A 23759-nucleotide genomic window follows, 5' to 3' on the forward strand; every position below is an offset into this window, starting at 1 on the left:
GTGATATTAAGACAGCTGATGTGATAAGTTAGTGTGTAGCCAAGATAGAAACTGATAGAGGAGTTCAGTTGACACTAATTTGCAAGATTTGATTCAAAATTGCAGGGAAAAAAATATAATTTCTATGCTTTACAACGTTGTCCTGATTTGAAATTTTTGCTGAAAGCTCAGATATTATTTTAATACTACAACTTTATTCTCATAATATTATGACTTTTTTCTCGTAATATTATGACTTAATTCTCGTAATATTCCGATTTGTTTCTTGTAATAATACGACCTTTTTATCGCAATATTATGACTATTTCAATATTAAGTCTTAATTTTCGTAATACCATGACTTTATACTCGTAAATGACTTGTGAATTTTTCTTGTAATATTATAATTTTTTAATATTACGACTTTATTCTCGCAATTTTTTTTTCTCATAATATTCAAAAAAAATTCTCATAATATTATGACTGTTTTAATATTACGACTATTTCTCAGAAAATTCCGACTTTATTCTTGTAATATTGTGATTTTTTTAATATTACGACTATTTCTCATAATATTCCGACTTTATTTTTGTAATATTATGCCTTTTTTTATAATAAAACTATTTTAACATTATGACTTCATTCACGTAATATTCCAACATTGTCCTGACTTGAACTTTTTGCTAAAAATGATTTCAGCTAGTTAAATAAATCCAGGTTCAGGTGAGCTGAGACAGTTTTTATTTGGACACAAAATCCGTAACTCTACATATCCTGATTTTTGTTATCAGTGCTGTTGCAATCCGTGAGAAGCTAAGAAATGCATCCTCACACACTGACACACAAATACACACAAAACCTCACACTCAATCTGTCAGACAACACCACAGTCGCCCTTGACTCTGCCCCGACCTTCACAGAGCGGAGGTCAGCCATATATTATGCACAGCACAGCGGTTTAAGCGTGAGAGCAAGAGAGAGAGAGAGAGAAAGAGTAAGAATAAATCATAAATGATAGTTGCAACCACAAGGGATCTCACACCAGATGCCCGTAACCACCCTTAACTGTCACCAACATAAATTAAACAATGTCTAATTTAAGCACGCTTGACCTCACACTGGTCCTCAAGTGTAGCTGTTAATAACGCCGCTGTGTCTCCACATTTGACTGATGGTCTTGATTATATTTTAGTAGAACGTTGGTACAAAACGCCTCAAAACTGCCATAACTACCAAGGAAACAGAAGCAGACATGCAGGTAATTGTAAAATCCGAGCTGCCTGGGAGCCTCTGACTCACACCATGCATTTATCTGTGTGTGTGTGTGTGTGTGTGTGTGAGTGTGTGTTTACACATTCATATGCCATTGTTGCATGGTGCTCTTAGACCACACACACACACACACACACACACACACACTCACACACTTACCAATTACATTCCATTTCACGGTCCAGTGAGGCAAACAGGCTGGCAGGTCCGTGTTACATAACCACATTACACAGCATTTACAACTCACTGTGCACTAAACGTCCGTTCACACACGCACACAGACACACACACAGAGAAGAACAACAAACGATTCAAACACACACTGACATATCTACACAGTACAATCAAAGAATACAGTGTCTCTCTCACACATACACATCACTTCCATCATCCTCCATCTTGTCCTTATTACTCTGCAGCAGCAAAACCATTTCCCCCTCAAGGTGTTAGGTGTTATGCGTGGACATGTGCCGGACCGTCAGTGGCCACTACATCACTTTGGATGCTGCGGAATCCATTGACTTTCCCCCCTCCTCCTCCTCCTCCTCCTCCTCCTCCTCCTCCTGCCTCGCCCCTGTCTCTCTCTCTCTCTCTGTGACCATCTGTTATAAATTTACATGACCCCAAGTCAAGGACAAGACTCACCGGGACAATATCAGCTGTGATTGGAGGGACACGTTTACACCCGTGTGTCTTTGCGAGAAGTTTCACGGGAAACAAACAAACCACAATGTGTTATTTTTAGAGCAGCGTTTTACGAGCGTTGCACTCGCACCCGTGAGCTGCGATTTTTAATAAGTCGGGTGCTGCAGGAGTACTAAGGCGAACAAACACAGCAAATAGCAAATTTAGCTTGGCCACTTTCACACTAATGGACATCCTGGTTGTGTGTGTTTATAGGTCACATATTCAGGCTTTAAAAAATGTGTCTTCTTATTGAGTCAAAGTTCTGATTTATTTTATATCGCATTTTTGGTAGTGATATAAAGTAGCAATAATTGTGCAGAAGTCACAAAATTAGACCCTTTTTTCTTTTCTTTTTTTTCATAAAAACAAGCCATGTGAACTTTGAACTGTGACATATTTCCAAATTTTGAGTACTTTTTGCTCAGGTGTGTTTCTATAGTTTGTGAAAATCAGATTGTCTAGATTGTGTTGAAAAAAAGGATATAAGACACTCGTTATTGCACATTCTTGTATCCTCTGTATATACTGTATGTTTAAAAAGGGTTAAAGCAAGTTATAACATCAGATTAAGACAAAGTTACATATCTTTTCTTCAAATTTGATTATTTTTCTCATGCCCAGGTTATTTTTCTTTTTTAGGCACAAACTAAGAACAATTTTAGTGGAAATAAGACTTATTTTACTTTCTTGAAAATCAGTTTCTGCAGTGTGATGAAGAGACAATAACAGAGGATACAGAAAGCAGCAAAAAGTTACAAGGGCAATGGAGGTGAGAAACCTGCAGGATATTAACAAAACAAAAAAAATAGTATCTAAATATTATTATTAACCAGCATTAGAGCAAACTGAGGTTTGTTTGTACCGACAATGACAACGCAGAACACAACATCAGTGATGCCATTCTAAAACGCAGAAAAAACAAATCACTGCCGATTTAAAAAAAAAAAAAAAAAAAAAATAAAACAGGCGAGACCGTTTTAAAAGCAGTGGGTTGAGAGAATGTCACACCTCTTTAGCCCAAAATGAAACCGAGAAGAGCTGAAAGGGAAAAAGGAAAATTTGAAAACACACAAGCTGTGAGTGATGGGACAAACAACACGGCGACAAAACAAGAAAAAACACAACAACTCAGTGCCTTCTCTGTAACATCCAGCAGCCGGGGAGGAGGTGAAGGGTGGTGGGGGGGGGATTTCATTAAAAAATCATCCTGTGATTTATCTGCACTCTGCTTGGCAGGCGCAAGTCGCTGCAATTTGCCGTCCCCTTTTATTGTGCCCTCTGTCTGTGTGTCTGTCTCACACAGACACACACAGACACACACACACACACACACATACAGTACTTTTGCAACTAAACAACAAGCAGGTCTTCCGTGTCAAGCAGGACTCCTTGCTCCTGTTTTTATATAAATATAGTATATCTGTGATAAAACCACAGAATGACAACATAATAGATCATGTTGTCTTGTGTCAGCAGAGATGACATTTATTTAAAGTCTGCCGTCATCAATCAAACCTTTAAATCAGCGGCTGCAAAATACAGTACAGCGCGATGAGTGTTAATTTGTCTTTTTTTTTGTCAGTTCCCACAGGTAATTGCAGAGTAAGCGCTCATCATTTCCACACCGCTCTCTGGAGTAAAGTCACTCCACTACGACGACTGCTACTATTACTACTGCTCTCCTTCCCTGGTCAGCCATGCGACGAGCACAGTCGGCCGCAGAGGAAACAGCAGCGGTTTTTTTAGTATACTTCACTGCTTTTATGGCTAATTTTTTTTTACTGTTTCCACGCCTGCATTGAACTGTGCGCTTTTATCGTTGCTGCCGACACTTAAAGCTGCAGAGCGTCACTTTTAAACATAAACAAATGTCTGTTTTATTCAAACTAGTGTCGAATAAGTTCACCCGAAGCAGATTTAGCCTATCAGCTCCACATGACTCTGAATGTGTTTCCTCAGCACAGGCGTGTTTCTAATCTCATTTTACACACAGCACACAGGAAGTTTAAGACAAACAGAGGCAACGGCAAAATTGTGCTAGTTAAGTGAAAGAAACACCCAGGAAATGTCTTAAAACCAGACTCTTCAGCAGTTTGATGCCTCTGTATACACACAAAAACTCCCTCAGTCAGGGCTGTTAGTCTTGCTTGACAGAGCCTGTTTGTTTCTTTTTACCAGAACCAAACAGAAGGAGAATAATAACAATAACATCAAAAAAAGCTGCTAAATTCCCCTTAATTATTCTATTCATCAATCAATGGTGGTTAATATTGTGTTTTTAAAACTATAAACTATCTTTATTCAATACATTGTTAGTGTAAGCGTACATTAGGTTGGTGGAAAAAAATGTCCAGCTCAAAAAATTGGGTAAAAAAAGTTGATTATTCATAATTAAATAGTTAAATATCATTTGACTGTGTACAGTGCAAAACATTTTTTTTTGTTATCTGTGCTCCTTTGCTCGAAGTAATTTGTCGCAGTGGTTTCAAAGGTTTTATCGCCCGTCCATAGAATATTATGACCGCACTGCTAAAAGCTGATAAAATGACATTCCTCCGAGTCTAGACTTTCAATCACACGACTGAGTGCGAGTCTATGAAACGTAATAACGACCTAATTTCATAACCAAACGTGTGTTGCCTTTTTAAAAGCTGAGATTTAGTTACGTCTTCTTCTTCTAACACAGAAGAGGAAGAAGAAGAAGACGAGGAAGTGAAAGCGAAGCCAATGACACATAAGTGCATGAAGATGTAAACAAATACTGTGGGCACGTGTATTCATTAAAAGCAGGAAGCTTGCGAAGAAAGTCGATGAAGGAGCTGTTTACGCGGTTTGTGCAGTGACACACTCGCCAAGGTCACTACACAGTCTATTTGCTGCATCACCATAACTGAACACACACACACACACACACACACACACACAGGAGCATGCACTTGTCTCATTATCTTGGTTATTTATGAGTTACACCATGTATCCTCTTCTGCAACGTCCAACATCAGCACCTTCAGCAAAATCTTATTTTCCTTCAATCATTCATCTTTCTCCTTCTTTCCTTTCCTTTCCTTTCCCCCCTTCAGTCCTCCCTCCTCTGCTCCTCCGTCCTCTTGTTCTAGTTTTTAATAATTCATCTTCTATCCTGCTCACTCCCTCTTGGGGAAAGGCTCCAACTGTCATGGGCCAAGACCATTAATCAATCCCTTGTCTTCCTCTCTCTCCCTCTCTTCCTTTCAGCTCCTCACCTCTGTTTTCTCCTCTAAATTCCCACTCTCTTTACTGCCTTCTGTATCCTTTTTTTTTTTTTTTAGCAAATCATTTATGCTTTAACAATCTTATCTGCCCCTACTTGTCATTCTCTCCCTCCACTGCACTCTGATCTTTGGAGCCATTTTTCTGTGCTCCTCCAAAACAGTAGTGAGGTATAAAAGGAAGTGCCTAAACTGTGCACTTACACCAATGAAAATACAGAAGGAATTCAGGCAGGAGGATGTTCCACATCAAATCAAAACGTAATTACTAACTGTCCTATGAGAATACATGGATCTTACAGAATAAAGACAGACATGGAACAAACCTAATGAATGATGGACAGTAAATTTGAAATCTGGCAGTTATTTACACTTTACTGCATGTTAAAATAGTGTATTAACATGTATATAATGATTTTAGGGAAAAAACACTGCAGTTGTATGTGAACAACTGTCAAAATGGAAACTATGTACGGCCGTACTCCCTCCTCTATGGCAACAAAGACGCTGATTCGCCGTAATAATCCCAATGTTGGCTTTCACGTGCCACTTCTCAGCTTTCAGAGACCGTAGTTACGGTAATGCAAAGTGCACATCTGAAAATGGTCCATCATATTTTAAAGTGATCATGGAAATCGTAATGAAACTATTTTTTCTTTAAACATTTCAAGGCAAAAATCATACGACAACACCTCGTTCAGCGCTACCTTCCACGTCTTTCTTCTACTATTCTTTTTCCTCCATCTCTTTTGATAACGTGGACTTCTTCTTACCTCACATCTGCTCCACGCGATGCACATTCTCCCCTCGACCTCACTCTCATGTCACATAGAGCAAGTTGTCACACTCAACTGTTCCCTTGTACACAACATCATCAGCAGCAGCTACACAAACAGAGAGTGGAGCGTGTATTACCATGCCTGCAGGAGCGGTCGTCGCACGTCTCCTTCCCTTTCTGACGCCCGCTTCCTGGAGTTGCCGGGCGTGTGTTGTGGGTGCAGAAAGCAAGGCTACCGGTCAGGATGTTGCTGTGCTGCTGCCGACCCTCTTCATGTGCTCTTCCGTTACTCTGGCCGCCACTCCTCGATAGGTTGTTCTTCTAAGAGACGGCGAGACAGAGTGGACGGATGAAAGGTTAATTAGTGCCTTAACAACCACAGGAGGAAGCCACCGCAAGGGAATATTTCAGCGAATGTTAAGGCTTAAGAACGTGGAGTGAAGTTGGTATAGGAAGGACAGGATCTACTCGCTGTTAGCACATAGACCGTATATGAAAATGGACAAAAACAAGTGAAGGACGAGGGACAGAAGGAGCAGTTTAGCCACCAAGAGGCAAATAGCACTCTATGGGAAAATGAGCCTCATTCTCACTTGATTTACAACATCGGTTAACATTTTTCTGAGGACTCAATGGACTCAATCACAAGCTTCAGCTCTTTTTCAAAAGAACACGAGGCCAATTTAGCAAATGATGTTCCCATTTAGAGGAGAATAGATGATGAAGCAAGGTCAACATGGTCAAAAACTGTTTTTCCACTTGGAAGATGACATTCATTTTAGCACTCAGCTCTCTCTCTCTCTCTCTCACACACACACACACACACACAGTTTTCTCAGCAGGGGTGCAGTTCCTGTCCTTTAGTACGAGATCTGAAAGAATGGCAGATCATGTAGAGACGGACATGTGGACACGTACGCACACACACACACGCACACAGACCTTCATTCATTTTTCATCAGCTGGCGAGAGTCAGAGGGAGGGCCGTGTAACACAAACATCTCCTTGTTTTCATACACTGGGTTACACACTTACGCTTAACCAACCTTAGACCACACACTCACACACATAAACACATAAACACACACACAGGTTTGCTTCTTAGGACACTGCGACAGCTTAAACAAAGTGTCATCTCTAACCTTCACTATAACCAGTTAATGCACCGTTAGTTATGACCGTCATGATATTATTCAGGCCGTCTGGATTTATTTAGATTTTATGGGTGAAGGATTGTCAAAAAATGTTCAGTGAGTGAGTTTTTCCAAGATTACTTTCCCTTTCCATATCTGGCAGTGATTCAACCGTGAACTGTGATTGGACGGTCGTTCCGTGGAAGTCATGAAGGGCTCCCGTAATGAGCTGTTTCTCTGCTTTCCAACTAGTTTTTCAAATTCTCTAGATATCACAAACTCTCGGGTCACGAGACACACGTACGCCAAACAGGATGGTAACAGAGGGGTTAAGAAGAAGATAAACACCAAATATGTGATGTACTCATGAATAAGGACGCATGGTGAAATCTTTTCACCTAGTTTCTAATTTTCTAATTTCTTTTTTTCAAAATCTAATGTTATCACATGCGAAACAATCTGTTTTATTGTAAATTTGCTCGTCTCGTGCACTGTGTCCGACTTTTCCTGGCTTTTGATATTTTCTAGTGAATTAAAGACATAGTTGACACTATTAAAACTAAACTATTAGTTGACGTTTTTACACAAACTACACTGAGGTCAACTGTGACTGCTCACACCAAACATCTGCTCGTTTTATCGGCGCAGAGCAAACCGAGGTGAACAGATACACGCCACAGAGTTCCTATTCACAACATTAAATGTCAACAGTATCACGACACACTCAAACCAGAGAAATGACATTTATAGAACCATGGATGTGTCTCTCTCTGAGTGTGTGTGTGTGTGTGTGTGTGCGCACGCGTCCATATTTAACAGTGTATAAGCTGATTTTCTTTAAAGTCTGACGAAAAACATAATGACGATTGAGAGACGGCAACAACAAACTTTAAAGTCTAAATGTCATAAATAAATGAAATTAGTAAAACAAAAGCAGGTGGAAAAGACTGGGGTCTGGTAGGAATACACTACATTAAAATATGAAATGAACTTCATTTGAAGCGTTGAGATGTTTAATCAAAGTAGAAATACCGTTTCAAAACGAGAATGGCTGCCAAATATAACACATTAGTGAATTACCTCTTTGAGTTTGATCGGAAATTAAATTAGCCATGTAGTGCACTCATGTGGGGGAATCACACACACACACACACACACACACACTGATGAAGCCCAGGATTGCAGAATTATCAAAGGAGTTGTCTTTTATTTACACTCCATAACTGGCTGATAAATAACAATGTCTCCCTAATGTGTTCAGTATCTCATCACCCGCTCACTTCTATCTGGATCCTGACAGAAGATAAACACACAGACACCGGCTGGTCTCCTCAGGTGGAGCACGTAGACCTGCAGGAGGATTAGACTGTGGTATCGCTGTAGCCGCTCGGGACAGAAGAATTTGAGAGGCGATGCGGAAGAAATTGAGAAAATTGGAAATAAGCGTGGACTGGAGCGTCAGGGCAAAGAGGCAAACAGCGAAAGAGTCGGGAGAACGCAGAGCCGCGTGAGGGGGACGGACGGACGGAGGGGGAATCAGATAAACAACAACACCTGATATTGAGCCGGCCCCTCAGACTCCACCAGCGGCTGCTCCTCATTTTCTCTCCATCGTTTCCTCGCGCAGCCAGTGGCCGCCAAGTCTGCCACACTGACAATTACCTCCTCAACACAGCTGGCAGGGACTGAGTCTGTGTTTTGCCAAACCTTACAGCCAACACTTTTCACCGGGGGGGGGGGGGGGGATCTCTTCTAACATGTATTGCAGACTTGGGAGTATAGACACATGATTACAGTGTATGCTCACACACCACACACACACATACAGGCACAAACACCCTGCCAAGAGGCATAATAACAATGTGCCAGCCCTCATTCGATTCTCATTATAAGAGCAATCCGATGATAGACAACACCAGAGATTCCCTGCATTTGTTTTTCTTCCCGTGGCACTTTCCTCCTCATTTTTCTTCAAATGTCCAGCGTTGTAAGGACGAGGGACGTCTAACAAACCAAGGACTTCTCCACTCACATTTCCCAAATGTGTCAATGCCCTAAAGTGGCCTTAATATACGAGAAAAGAACGCTATTCTTTTTCCCTTTTGCACCGTAAGCCGTAGGCGGCTCCAGAAACATGGCGGTGCAAGCTGGCAGCCTCTGTTAAGTACAAATAAAAGGTTTATTCCAAGCCAACAAAATCCCAATAATTCGAGTGTTTAAAGAAAACACAAACAAAAAAAATACAATAAAACACAATAGAATCCCATTTAAATCCACGCATAAATGAATGGAGAGAAGAGGAATAAAGTGGCCTACAGTGAACCCACTCTCCTCTGTCTGCCACTGGGACTGCGGGTGACCAAGGTGACTGTATCTCACATGGTTTGCCTGTTGTATTTGCCCATTTGTTCATAAATCCCCCCGTGGCTTTGTCTTCCGCTGGCCCACAACTGACCAATTATTACATGTCTCTCAGCAGCCACCACCCCTCTATATCTCTTTTTTTGTGCAACCTCCCACTGGTCTCCATTCTCTCCATTTTTTTCTGCTTTTCTCTTTTTACACACCATCCTTGTGGACCATTCGTGTGTGATCGTGTGTTTTCCTCCTGAGAGAGAGACAGAGAGAGAGGGAGAGAGAGAGGGAGGGAGAGGAGGAAGGGAGGAAAGAAAAGAAAACCCTGCCAGAATCCCTGTCTAATTAACGCTTGTGGTGGCTGGACATGGACATTAGCATGCACACACACACACACACACACACACACACACACACACATAACACAAACTTGCACACAGTGCACAAAGACATACGTAGAGAGGCTTCCACCATCACCTCTATTTGCATAGCTCTGTAGTTATTGAATAGATTTCACTAAGTTTATGCATACGGGAAACACACACACACACACACACACACACACACACGCACACACACAGTGGCTCTGTGTGTCCCTCTCCTTCCCGTGCTCAGAGCTGGTGATTACATCCTGTTTTCCCCACGGAGATGAAACGCATCGAGCAGAGGATAAGAACGAAACGAGGGATGGAAACTGATTGAATGATGAGTGAGTGATAGCAGAGCTGGGGAATTTGCTGATATAGCTTTTGAGCGGCAATTTACACCTTCCTCAAAGTGAGATGGAGGGCGGGGTGGGGAGAATGGAGCGAGACAGGAGGAGACTGACAAAAGCCACGGAGAGAAAGCGCTAATTAGTGCTGTATGAGATTATTTTCACAGTCTATTCCTCAAGATTTCCTATTTTCAGTTGAGAGTCGAGAGGAGATTATCAGACGTTTGAATCGTTCTGCTTTCCAGCTCCATGAAATCTCGTGTTGTGGCAGTTTTAAGAAGCAGCCACATGCGGATTCCCTAATCAAAGACTACAATACATTATATTTTTTATCCCTTTTCTATATGAAATACATTATATATTATAATATAAAGATTTGCATGTTTTATTTTGTGAGTTTCTGTTTAAGATAAGATGTTTATTGTCATTGTGCAACAGAATGCTGTTGGAGCAAAACCTCCCTATGCCTAAGGAAAAAAAACCTATATAGAAAAGGATGAAAGAGAATAATAAATAAATGTTGTTTGATGAATAAACATCTAAGTTCGGGAGACTTTCAATAATAACTCTGCACTTGGCACTTACACCTGTGCAGCTGCACAACATCATTTAGCTTTTGAGCTAAAGCCATTTGGCAGACGATGATGAATGCTGTTTAAATGCACAGTATGTAATTTATTTTTTTTATCAGTCACAACGATAACAGAAGTTAAGGTGACGTGGAATTGGTCGTCGCGGAGAGAGATTTGGCAGCGGCGCGTGCGGGGAACGGCGAAACGAGTTGTCACGACCAACAATTAGTGACAAATGCACAATAAAGTGCAAAAACGACACTGGCTAACGAGTAAATATGGATTTCTATTGATTTAAAGAAAGTAAATGAAAGTACAATATTTAAACAAAAACACTGTCATTTTTTGATATTTTAACGGATAAATGTCACATGTTACGCGTTTGAAATATCCCGAGTTACCGTTATCATGTGCTTGCAGCTCTCTGTGTGTTAGTCCCAGCTCGTTCCCTGCTGTCACATGTCACCGGTGACCTGACACTGTGCAGCCCAGTGAAGCAGGCGATGGAGCTGATCTTGTTTGAAGGAAACAAGGTGGTAAAAATATGGCTGAGAAAAAAGGTCTGTGTGGTATTTTTCTTTTTTTCTTTTATTATTTCAGAGCTATAAATGTTGGTTTTTCTCCCATAATAACTATTTCGAGCGGAGACATTTTTAGCCACGTGCACACCAACAACTATTTCTGATCCATCATGTTTGCACGTTCATTATCGTCTCCAATGGCTATTTGGGCGTCTGAGATGCCAGTGTGCTCCATACAGACTTGTTTGTGTGTGTGTGTGTGTGTGTGTGTGTGTGTGTTGTTGGCTCCCGCAGTTACACAATGTTCTTCTTTCACACTAAACTTAGCAAAGTATTCTCGGCATTTTTAAACCTAGGTGAAGCCTCTAAAAATTCCTTGGTATTTGTTTTGGTTTTTTTCACCCTTGTATCCGAGCATGAATTACGACATCCCATAATGTGTGCCAGAAACAAAACCAGTTCAACGACTCCACAACTCTCAAACTTAAATTGCTATTATCTATTATCTTTAAACTGATCGTTTAGAGTCTAAACAGCACTGAATATGGTTTATTTCATCACTCGGGTCATGTAGATTGATGCAACAAACGATACCAGAGCTCCGTCCCAGATTTCAAAAAGGACGGATCGCTATGCTATCGACTGGGAGATCGATGTGCGTCGTATTGTCGTGCAAGAAATGGCACGTTAAACTGATTTTTGTTTGACCTGCGAGAAGACGCGACAGTCCAATAATCAACCAGAGAATCTGAAACTACTTTCACACGTCGCAGTGTCACTTGCAGCGTTATCAGCACTCACTGTGCAAGTTTTAATTACATTTTAATTCTGAGCCTCCTCCTTTTATTGACATCAGTGCGGTAGAGTTGGGGAATAAAACACCACCACCTTTGAAAATCCATACGTTTTAACCGTATCTGTGCATAAGAGTGTGCTGTGTGTGTGTGTGGTGCTGTATTTATTTTTCACTATACCGTTTCACAGTGTACTTGACTCATTAGTCAGCTCCCGCTATACGATGTTTGGGTGGGAATCACTGGTTACTGGTGCCATCACGTTTGCATCTGGGAAACTGTCTGCACAAGTGTGTGTGTGTGTGTAATGAATGTGACATACAGGCAGGCACAGACACAGGCACGCACGAATAATGAAACTCCTAAGAGCAAGTGGTGCAAATAAAGCGAATGGATGCAGAATCACGTTCCCATAGACCTCTGTCACTGCACCTCTGCTGTGAAGAAGCATGGTGCATATATATGTACAAGCAAGGAGAGACAGAGAGAAAGTCTCTGTTCTTATCAAAACAGAAAACACGGTATGTGCTTGAAATGTGATTGAAGATTTTTAAGGTCTTCGTTTCAAACGCCCTATTTCTCCCGCTTTTCCTCTTTGCTATTCATACTCCATCTCTCCTCAAACCTAATGACATCTCATTTCCCCCATCTGTCCTTTTCCATTTCCTCATATTGTGGATTTCTTTTCATCATTTACTTTTGCTGCCAGGAGAGAGCATCATTACAGTGGTGGAGAACGTAGTCAACAGACTTAAACTGACTACAACCAGGCTGACTTACACAGAAATTGGAATAATTTAAGAGTATAAGCTCAAGCTGGAGAGAGAACACCATCTTTTTATTGGCACATGATAAAATAGGAGAAAAGTGTCTCGCAGTTTTCCGGTTATTGTGAGTGTATGACCTTCAGTGTATGCACCCATGGTAAATTTGCTGTGGGAATAATACACAACACCTCATATGGACATCCTGGGGGTGTGTGTTTATAGGTCACATATGATGTGTTGTTGAGTCAAAGTTATGATTAACTTTATATTGCATTTTTAGTAGTGATAGAAAGTAGCAATAGTTGTGCAGAAGTCACAAAATAGAGCATTTTTCTTTCCTTTTTGTTCATAAAAACGAGCCAACAAGCTTTGAACTGTGACGTTTTTCCAAATTTCACAAATTCAAAAACAGTTTTTTGATTTTTTTGAGTATTTCGTGTGTTTAATAACTCAATATAGAGTTAATGAGAAACTCTATATTGCACATTCTTATAGCCTCTGTATATACTGTACGTTAACATAGTAATGGAAAAAAGCAGCCAAAATGCTCTGAGTTGTAAGTGTTAAAAGCTCCACAAATGCCGAAAATGAAGGATTGCGTTGTAGAAAAAAGGAATATCCTGATTATTTATGACAACACATAACCCAATCCAATAAAAACACGAGAAGAAGGAAAAGACAGTAACAGAAATCAGGACGTGAAAGCAACCAGTAGCAGAAACTGAGGGCTTTGACTTTCAGAACGAAGACAAACACAAAAACACATTAAAGGGGAAACCATTTAGTCAGTCACAGTGTATTTCTTAAGGTATCATGGCCGGAGGCAAAGGCTGGACATTCTGACCCGCTTTTCTTGTACCTCATTCGAGTCCATTTATCAAGGAGCTGGGGAAAAAAAACGATAAGTGGGCATGTCAAAGTTACAACTGCGGAGGCTGCAGTCAGCATGACCTGCAGCCAAACGAAGAGCCTGTATTTCACTGCCTCACACTGCCCCCACCCCTATTAATCCACTTGCTCCATCAGTAAATAGTGACTTGTAGTTCATAAAAAAATGTGTAGTTCAGTTCACCAATCCCTCACACGTGACTCTTGATTGTTTCGAAGAGAGATGGGCAGAGAACGTATGAGCTTTGATTTACCGGTTCTTTATGTTATAAACGTACCACGGAAAGACAAAGAAACTGCAGATGCAAATAAAGGGCTGGCTATCAACTTCACCCTCTGTATCACTCATATGTCTTGTCATTCCATATCAAATGTCAGTATACAGTCCTCAAGATTAGGGCTGCCACTTTTCTAATCTGGAAATTTCGATATCTGCTTGAATTGGGGGCGGAAAGGTCACACATGATCCTGTCGGGACCTTAGATTACTTTGAATTCAATATAAATAAGACGGTAATGATACGTGACGTGTGGAAGTATTTTTCAGGTTTTTAATTGTAGAAGCTCATTCCTAAAGGAAAAGGGCTTAATATCTGTGTTGTGTACACAGGTACGTCAAGAAGATCTAAAGTGAGACGACAAATTTAACACTTGAGAGCAGAAAGTTGCACTGAAAACACTTAAGCCGGCTAAGAAAAATGGTTAAAGTGGATTTTAAAAAAATTGGTATCGTTCAGCAATCGGTATCAAAGTCCAGATGTTGATATCGATACCATCTAGACAACTTAGATGTATATAGAAATCAATATGCAGCCCTTATTCCTGCAAACAAATCTGCACAAAAACACCATACACATAAAATGGCTGCTGTAAAACAGTAAGAACCTATAAGCAATCAAAGTTCACATGTGTTGGTCACAGTGGAGATCAAATTAGGAGGAAATAATTATACCTGCATTAAGTCTCATTAATGCAACACTATGCAGAAGGCTGGACACATGCTAAACTGAACTGAATATCAGAACAAAGGACACCAGGGGAACGGTGTCGTGGGTGTGAGCAGGTCCATAATGGTGCCGTTTTGTATTGTCTTGTTTCATTTCCTGTCACTTCCATGTGGCATTTCTCTCCACGCTACAAAATGTATGTGTGGATAATAAACATAAATTCTCTCTCTCTCTCTTAATGTCCCTGTTTACCTTCTCTGTGTTTTGTTCTCCATTCCGAGCATTTGACATGAAAAGAACGGTGCGACAACAGTGAGGACAATTGCCGATTGCAAGCCGAAAACATGTCAGGAATAAGCTCATTAAAGCATGAGGCATTTGTTTAAAACTGTGGCTTTTTCGATTCCTCTGTTCTGGCTGTTTCGCTGCTGCTGCTGGTTCTCATTACGTTTAATCAGGGACGTTTACACGCGGGACTCAAGGTGAATGCAATTTAGACTCTAATAGAACAGAGAGCAAGAAGAACCACTTATTACTTACACTTCGGATTGGACTCTAATGAAATGTGTGTATGCAGGACGCGGTTGTGCATTGTCGTGTTTATGTTTCATACTGTTTTATCAGAGATACTACTTTTCCTTTGTGGTATTAGACATGAAATTCATAAATTCAATGTATTTGTGCTATTGGAAAAATTTAACACCGGTTTCTGGAAGCTGAAAGTTGCAAGTAAAATCCAACATTTGGTTATTACGGCAACTATAGTGTTTTTTTTTCCTAAATAAACGTTTAATTTTTCTTCTTAAATTGTTAATTAAAATGCAGTAAAGTTATCCTGGAAAAAATGGGCAAAGGCACTTAGTTACAGAATCATTTTCTGGTCCTTTCATGGTTAAAATAAGCAACAAAAAAAAAAACTCCAGATAGACATTTTGAGGCTTAGGTCTTTACAGGTGTTTTCAATAGTGGAAGAATAGACTTTTTAGTCACTCACATGTCTACTGCTTTATTTTCCACATGAGGGTCACGGGGAGCAGGAGCCAATCCCAGCTGACATATGAGGGCGAAAGTCGAGGTGCATCCTGGTCACCAGAGAGGTCACCAGTCCATCACAGGACCAAGCAACCATTCACTCTCACATTCACCCCCACGGACAGTTTACAGAGTATAATTAACCTAAGTTGCTGTGAGGCACTCTCCTACTTTGTGGCCCTGTGATACATTTATTTCCTGATAGTAGGGGGACAATGATCCACTGCAGTGGGTCATATACTGTACATGAAATAGAGTGTATGTTATAAAGAAAAACCTGAATGGAGAGATTCATGTTGTGAACAAGTGAACATGATTCTTCTCTGTATCAAAGTGTTCACCCCCTGATTCAACCCAAACACACGCACGCACACACACACACACACACACAAAAGCAATTACTTGATGCCGACGACTATCACACTGATTTCCCCCCAGATCCCAACGTTTGCACCTGGTCTGTTTCACTTTATCTCAGCTCCCTCTCCTCTCTAATGTTTTCAGTGCTGTTATTAAGTCCTGTTGCACTCTTTCAGGTATTACATTAGACTTACTGCCACGTTCAATTTCAGTCTTTATTCATCCTTATTTATTATGTTGCTTCTTCTGAGATGATATATCATATGCTAACACAATCACTGTGTGTTTTTGATTTACAGAATTTTGAGAAAAATCCGAAGATGTTAGTGGAAGAAACTTCAAAAGTGCCGTCTGATCTTCAGTTCAGGTGATCATGTGAGACACAACACAGATTGCTGCTTGTATTTGTCCTCATTCATTCATTCATAACATGCAAACCATATCATTTTTAGGGATAATTGACGGTCCAGCTGCTGTGATAACTGAAATACCACAAGTGCATTAGGGCTGAACAATTAATCTCAATATAGCCTGCTGCAATTTTCAATATTTGTTAAAGCCAAAATGTGTGTCAAAATATAAGTTTTTTGACAAATTATTGTCTTGATCTTGTTCTTTCTTGTGTCGTGCACAAAGGACATAAATCTCATGTTAATTGTTTTGAATTAAAGGCAAACCTTTACAAATGAAAATAAAATATGTAAATATAATAACGTATCAGTCAAAATGGGTCAAAGGCCACTCAGGGACCTCAATTAGTGCATTACAATAACATTTTTTTCTCCATAAATGGATGTGATTTAAAATGTAGTTAAAGTACTGTACTTCCAAAAAAAAAAAAATACACACACACACAAAACCCCTCTGGCCCTAAAGTCCATCTCTAGGCGATGCCGCTAACTGTGATTAAACTGACAATAATCTTAGTTATGAAAGCCGCTGCTCTTAGTCAGCTGTAACAAGTTTGTTTCTCACTCCTCCTCTGCAGTGGTGGGCAACACTTTTCCGACGCATCCCTCAGAGGATCGCACTAAATAATTGAACGCTAACCTCTCTAATGCGACGGCTGGAAATGCTTCTCTTTGGCAAGACATCTGATGTCAGATGGTATTGATGACGAGGCTGCTCTCAGCTGGTTTTATAGCCAGAACACCCCTGTCAAACAAATCCTCACCTTTAGCAGCACAATATATATAGACTTGAAAAGTCAGTCATGAGATTTACACACACACACACATATATATATATATAAATATGTAAATATGCAGTGCCGCATAGTCCTGCTCATTCTAACGTTGCACTTGCAATTCTTTACTTTGAGTTAAAAGCATTGTCTAATGAGGGAGACACTAAATGCAATTCCGACTGCAAATGCCTAGTAATCCCATAAAATGTACCGAGGTATTACATCATCTCCACCACCTGAGTGCCCATTTAATCTTTTACATGAGACTTGTCAAAGTCTTACATCACTTAAAGTGCTCTCTAAACTCTCGCGGTGCACTGTTTGCATTTTTCTTGCACTTTACCTTCCCAGCATACATTGAGATATCTTAGCTTTTATTACCCTGGTGTCCCGAGGAATAATATTGACCAGCAGCATCTCCTTTTTTAAATAAGAGGCGTCCTGCAGCTTAGAGAAAGGAAAATGGACATTTATCGGGAGAGTTTGGGATATTATGAGTCCGTTTTTTTCCAACTCATTACGAGGATTAAATTGGCCAGTAATTCCTGATTAAAACTACATTTTCAAATAGTTATTCACCTGTTCTCATTATTTAGATATGTGTATATTTTATTAGTTTTTCAGTATTTCTAAGGTATTTTGGTGTCTTTTTGTACAAAAAAAAGGGGGACTATGAGAAGAGACCTGGGTAACAAAATGAAGATAAATCATTTTTCCTTACGTCCATTGATTGAGATTGGTATTTTAATCTATATTAACGGCAAAACAAAGTCAGATTACATTTTATTGAGCCCAGGCATTGATTTCTGTGACTGATGAGCTTCTTTTAGTTACCATTCTCACTCTTGCCTTTCTATACTTAGGCATTGGCTTTCCTTTGACCCAGTCATCAATTATTACCCTGAATGAAATGACACCCTGACGTATAAGCCATGGACGTGCATGTCCGCGGTTTGCCTCGCAAAGAACTCGCTCTCTTACCCCTGCGTGTGTTTTAATTTACTACACTTAGTTTTGACTGGGTCCAGGTGAAGGCCAGGGGAGGTCAGAGCAGGGAGTATTGATGAGACGGTGAAAAAACAGAGAAAATGCTGATGTAGCCACTGCGAGGGAAATAGATAACACTGACAGGGGAGTGGAACTCTCCTTGGTCGATTATTAAAATGGAGAAAGCTGCATGTGTGTGTACAGATTCTGCTGACTGTCTATCTATCTATCTATCTATCTATCTATCTATCTATCTATTAGCTTAAATTTAGCTAAAAGAAGACATTGCTATCTGTCTGTCTATCTATCTATCTATTAGCTAGATTAAAGTTAGCTAAGATAAGACATTGCTATCTATCTATCTATCTATCTGTTAGCTAGATTAAAGTTAGCTAAGATAAGACATTGCTATCTATCTATCTATCTATCTATCTATCTATCTATCTATCTATCTATCTATCTATCTGTTAGCTTAAATTTAGCTAAAAGAAGACATTGCTATCTGTCTGTCTATCTATCTATCTATTAGCTAGATTAAAGTTAGCTAAGATAAGACATTGCTATCTATCTATCTATCTATCTATCTATCTATCTATCTATCTATCTATCTATTAGCTAGATTAAAGTTAGCTAAGATAAGACATTGCTATCTATCTATCTATCTATCTATCTATCTATCTATCTATCTATCTGTTAGCTTAAAGTTAGCTAAAAGAAGACATTGCTATCAATCTATCTTGTAGCTGCAATTAGCAAATCATAAAAGCTGTAATAAATCTTTTGCTACGGCAATTAATTGATTATTAACTGGTGATTACAAAACAATCAAGGACATTTAACACAGATCTACATTTTTCCAACATGTTCTGGATTTTATGGACAAAACAACAAAACAACTATATCCTTAAGTTGTCATTCTCACATTAGAGTGTAGTAGTTTTATCTTTAATAGTGTCATTGTTCAGCCCTGTCTCTCTGTCCATCTGTCTGACACCGGATTTCAGGTACACCTGTCACTTCCTTTGGTTACCTTACTTTTAACTGAAAGCTGCCATGTGCACAATTAAACAGGGTTCCGTTTCTCTGTGCCAGAAATGCTGCAGCCTTGTGTGTGTGTGTGTGTGTGTGTGTGTGTGTGTGGGCGCGCATGTGTGTGTGTGTGTGCGCGTGCATGCACTAAGCTCCTGCTGCGCTGATTTCAGCAGGAACAGATGGTCCTGCCATGGCTCTGTCTCAGCTCTACAGTCTGTGAGAAGACGTGTGAACGTGCATACGTGTGTGCATGTGTGTGTGTGTGTGGTTTCCTCCCCTGCTTTTATGTCACATTCTACACAAATACACACTACCAGCACCCAAACACCAAAGTCGACTGTTGCAGTGTAAGTGATCCCTCTGGTCTTTGGCCTACTTTGTCTGTTCCATTGACACTTAAGAGTCTTAATCCTGCTTAAAAAGGCTCTTGGCTGCTTAAGCTCAGGTTTACTGTTTGTGTGCATGTGTAAATTAACTGGAACCTATATTCACAGAAATGCTTGATAATGTGAAGAGGGCACGATGTATTACGAGCACACAGCATGCACAACTATGAAATTCTCAATTCATTCCCCTTTTTAGAGCATACAAGTTTCAAATTATTGTTATTATGATATTGTTATTAACACATTTATGGACTAATTACATTAAAAGGTAATCTGATTCTTGAAGCCTTTAACACCGAGCGTATTGCGGGAGACACGTTCGCACAAGCGCACTTTGCATTACCGTAATTAGAATAGAATAGAATAGAATAGAAATATTATAAACATAAAATGGAATGTAAACATAAAATGTAAAATGTGCAACAGTGGGGGGAAAAAATAGTGCAATAGTAAAGGAATGGCATAAAGGAGTGCAATGGCATACCGTATGTCACGAAGAGAAAATGTGCATTGTGCATTACGCGAAAGTTTGTGCTATCGGAAAAATTCCAACGTTTCTGAAAACTGAGAAGTTGCACATCAAAGCCAGTATAGGGTTATTATGGTAATTCAACTCATGCTGCTGCAAGAAGCTGGCAAATGAATGTATTTTTTGCCTGTACATCGTTTCCATTTTGTTGGCCTGTTTTTGGACATTGAGACAAAAACTTTTAAAAAAAATGTTATATTTTAAATATATTTTATACTGTTGCAATTTCAAATTGAACACAACTACAGATTTTTAAATAACATGCAGTAATAACTGCCAGATATTGACACTTATTCAGGGGAAAAATTAATAAAAGCACTTACTTGCAGGACATTTTCTGGCCTTTTTATGGTTAAAATGAGCAAAAGAAAAAAGTCCAGATGGACATTTTGAGGCTTAGGTGTTAAAGGGGGCAAATAGACAATATGAGGTGATCAAATAAAGGTTAAAAATAGTCTGTAACTGCATTCATCTCGGTGACACTTGAGGTATTAAGACCTGACACTAATATCAGGGTGATGTCAAACCCAAAACCAAGAAAACACATGACATCAAATGTTGCAGAAATCCTCCAAATTAAGAAACATTGAGAGCACAAGGACAGCTCAGGTTATCCAGATGTGCACTAATTCCCTAATGTGCTTCTGCTCCACAATAAAAAAACAAAAACTACACACTACTGCAGCAAACACACAGGCGTAGTACTACTTGGTATCCCCGTGATGTGGCACACTCACTCAATTTTCCTCAATAAAAGCGGCATTACAGTGGGTCCAGATTAGTAGATTACTGAGACGCATTACAAAAGCCAAATTGCATTGCAGGATTAAGTATATTTAAGGGTTTAGCTTCAGAGAATGGACTGGAAATGATATTTTTTTTTATGTTCTGGGGCATCAATGGACATAGAACAACCTCAGGGACTTGCGGGCGTGTCTTGTCATTCTGTCTCCTTCCTGTTTTTCTGGTTTTCTACAGTATGCACTCTTTGTAAGCACAACCCTCCGCCGATCTACACTGATTTAGCAGGAGCTGAGTGACTCCATTCATTCCAGGTCAAATTTGGGCAGTGTGCTCGACATGACTGTTTCATTGCCCACTTCCTTCCTGTCTCACTCGGACTCGGGGGAGATGACGGAAAAGCAAAGAGAGAGAGAGAGAGTGTGAGAGAGGAAGGAATGGGAGGAGAGGAGAGGAAGGGTGATGTTGAGGGTTGTGTAAAGTGGAGAGAAATCATTGGGCAGGTAAAATGATTAGAGTTTAAAAGTTATAACAAATATAAGTGGTATAAAACCCCCAATTTAGTAACGTCATACCTATTGAGGCATATTGTGTGTGTGTGTGTGTGTGTTCACATTTCTTGCCAACATAATGGATGTGCCAATGTTTTTCGGCATTGAAGAAGTTGAGAGATATGACTTAAGTGTTTTTGTCAGCCCGCCCAAGGCTTTTACAACAAACCAGAAAAAAAGAAGGTAGTGGTATAGGGTGTAATTTTATAATTTCCTATTTAATGACACTCGATTTAACGTCAGCGCTTCATTACCGCTGTCAAAATAAGTTAGCGGACGTCAAAGCAGAGTGGACAATTTAATAGTTAGCGTAGGAGGACGGAAAACTTGATGAATTATCGAGACAGAACAAATTTACGGCGACTGGAAATAAAGAACACTTAGTGAAAAGGGTGGACTGATGGATTTAGAGAAGAATAATTGAGCCCGAGGTAGGACGTGCATGGTTTATCAGGGGGGGGGGGGGAGTGAGCAAAGAGATAAAGTAAACTGTAAACCAGTGGGAAACTGTTAAAGACAGTAGTGTATGAAGGGGGGAAGTAAAGAGACAGGAAGGAAGGAAAGAAAGGAAACAGTGGTATAGTGATGAAAGACCAGAGAAGGAGAGAGGAAGAGCCTTATCTTGAATCACAGTTGTCAGTTTTCACACATAACACATTTCAGTGCAAATTCACAATTCATTATTATGAAAATAAATAAATAATAAATAAAAATGTCATTTGATTTAATTAAATTAAATTATTCCATTAAAACCACGAATGAACGTATACAATAAAGTTCCTCTTAGTTTTAAACCACATATTTACTTCACCCTACACCCTACTTATGTTTGAATTGCATATTGAATTAGACAAATGTAAATAGAGCCAGGATGTAAATGCATTACCATAATCAGATGAGGTGTAAATGCCCTAAAATGTCTTGTCCATCTCCTCCAGAACAACACAAAGACTCATTAGTTTAGTCAAAGCTCCTGATACGCTGCTCATGTTTGAGGGAGAGTGTAGGAAAATTTCCACATTGTGACGGTATTACACTGAATTACGTCCACACTTATTGTCATCACAGACGCTATTTCCTGGAAATGACATGATATTACCATGACATTACTTCTCTATTTAACATTTTATTATTACCGAAGCCTAATGCAAGGTGTTAGCCAGGTATCATGTTTCCCCTCACCATAATTACTCCAGCCACAAGAGGGTTTTCTCAAACACGTGTTGTTTTGGAGCATCTACTGTTGTCGCTCCTCTCAGGGGGGGACAGTTTCCTAGAAACCCACATACGCCTCCGTGTTCAATCTTTTTTTTTTTTTTTAACACACAGACAAAACTAAAACTTTTTCTGAAGTTTTTCCATCGTCACTTTCCGTACTCAGCCTCCGGGGTTCAGCAGTGATGGACACTAACAAGCATGAAAACAGAAAACAGTAGCAAACACAAAGAAAAGGGAGAGTGAGGAAACACTTTGTCAGCTCTGTGGCGTGATGTTTAGTGTCTCTCTGTAATTAGGTCACTTCTTTTAACCAGTATATGAACAAACAAGCAACATCATCACATCACCGTCCTGATGTGGACGTGTTTGTACTTGTGTGCGACGGAAGCTTTAGATCACAGCCAGGCATGAGACGCAGGAGGTGAAATAAAAAGGGATTCAGCCTCAACTTTTCCTCTTGGGATTGGTCGCCATGACTACGGGAGCATTTTCAGCCGTAAGGACTAGCATGTGGAAGAGTGAGAGAGATGCACACAGAGACGGAGAGAGACAGAGAGAGATAACATGAACATGGTGGCACTGGGATAAATAGGTTTAAAGAACTTAAATCTGCCATAAACACAGTACGTGAGCCTCATTTAGGACGCAATTACCACGACACAGCTGCCACACGCGGCACTTAACCACGTGACATTCGATCTCCAGCGGAAAACGTGCAAGGTGGAAGGGGGGGTGGGGGGGGAGACAAAGAGGCAGCGACCCAATGTGCACTCCCTCCTCCGACTCTGACGGAAAACAGAAACCAACAAGAACAAAAACAGCATCGAGAGACGGCGACATCTCGTCTTACAACCACACAATCAGACTCCATCTATATTTCAAAAGCGATGGAAACCTGTGACAATGGCTTCTCATGATCCAAGATTAGTTGAGGGCACCTTTAATGAGGGAACGAGGGCAACAAGGAGATCACATGTCCATGCTGGCGGGCTAATTACAGCATCACCTGAGGGCTATTTGTCCAAATTTGGTCATAAAACATTTAGGTAGAGTATCTGAACTTATGCTCCGAAGCCAACTTT

At 40.0% G+C, this 23759-nt stretch overlaps 1 protein-coding gene across 3 annotated transcripts in view; it reads right to left on the bottom strand.

Annotated features, from left to right (window-relative positions):
* The window catches only part of strbp (spermatid perinuclear RNA binding protein), a 78490-nt gene that overhangs the window by 26982 nt on the left and 27749 nt on the right, over positions 1-23759 (bottom strand). For all 3 annotated transcript variants that reach the window (XM_058616614.1, XM_058616613.1, XM_058616615.1), the window contains exon 3: positions 6102-6285. In XM_058616614.1, the coding sequence (XP_058472597.1) occupies positions 6102-6104 (3 nt within the window). In that variant the 5' untranslated portion in view covers positions 6105-6285. The remainder of the gene's footprint in view (positions 1-6101; positions 6286-23759) is intronic.

The sequence above is a fragment of the Solea solea genome, chromosome 19 (genome assembly GCF_958295425.1).
Source record: "Solea solea chromosome 19, fSolSol10.1, whole genome shotgun sequence".
NCBI lineage: Eukaryota > Metazoa > Chordata > Actinopteri > Pleuronectiformes > Soleidae > Solea > Solea solea.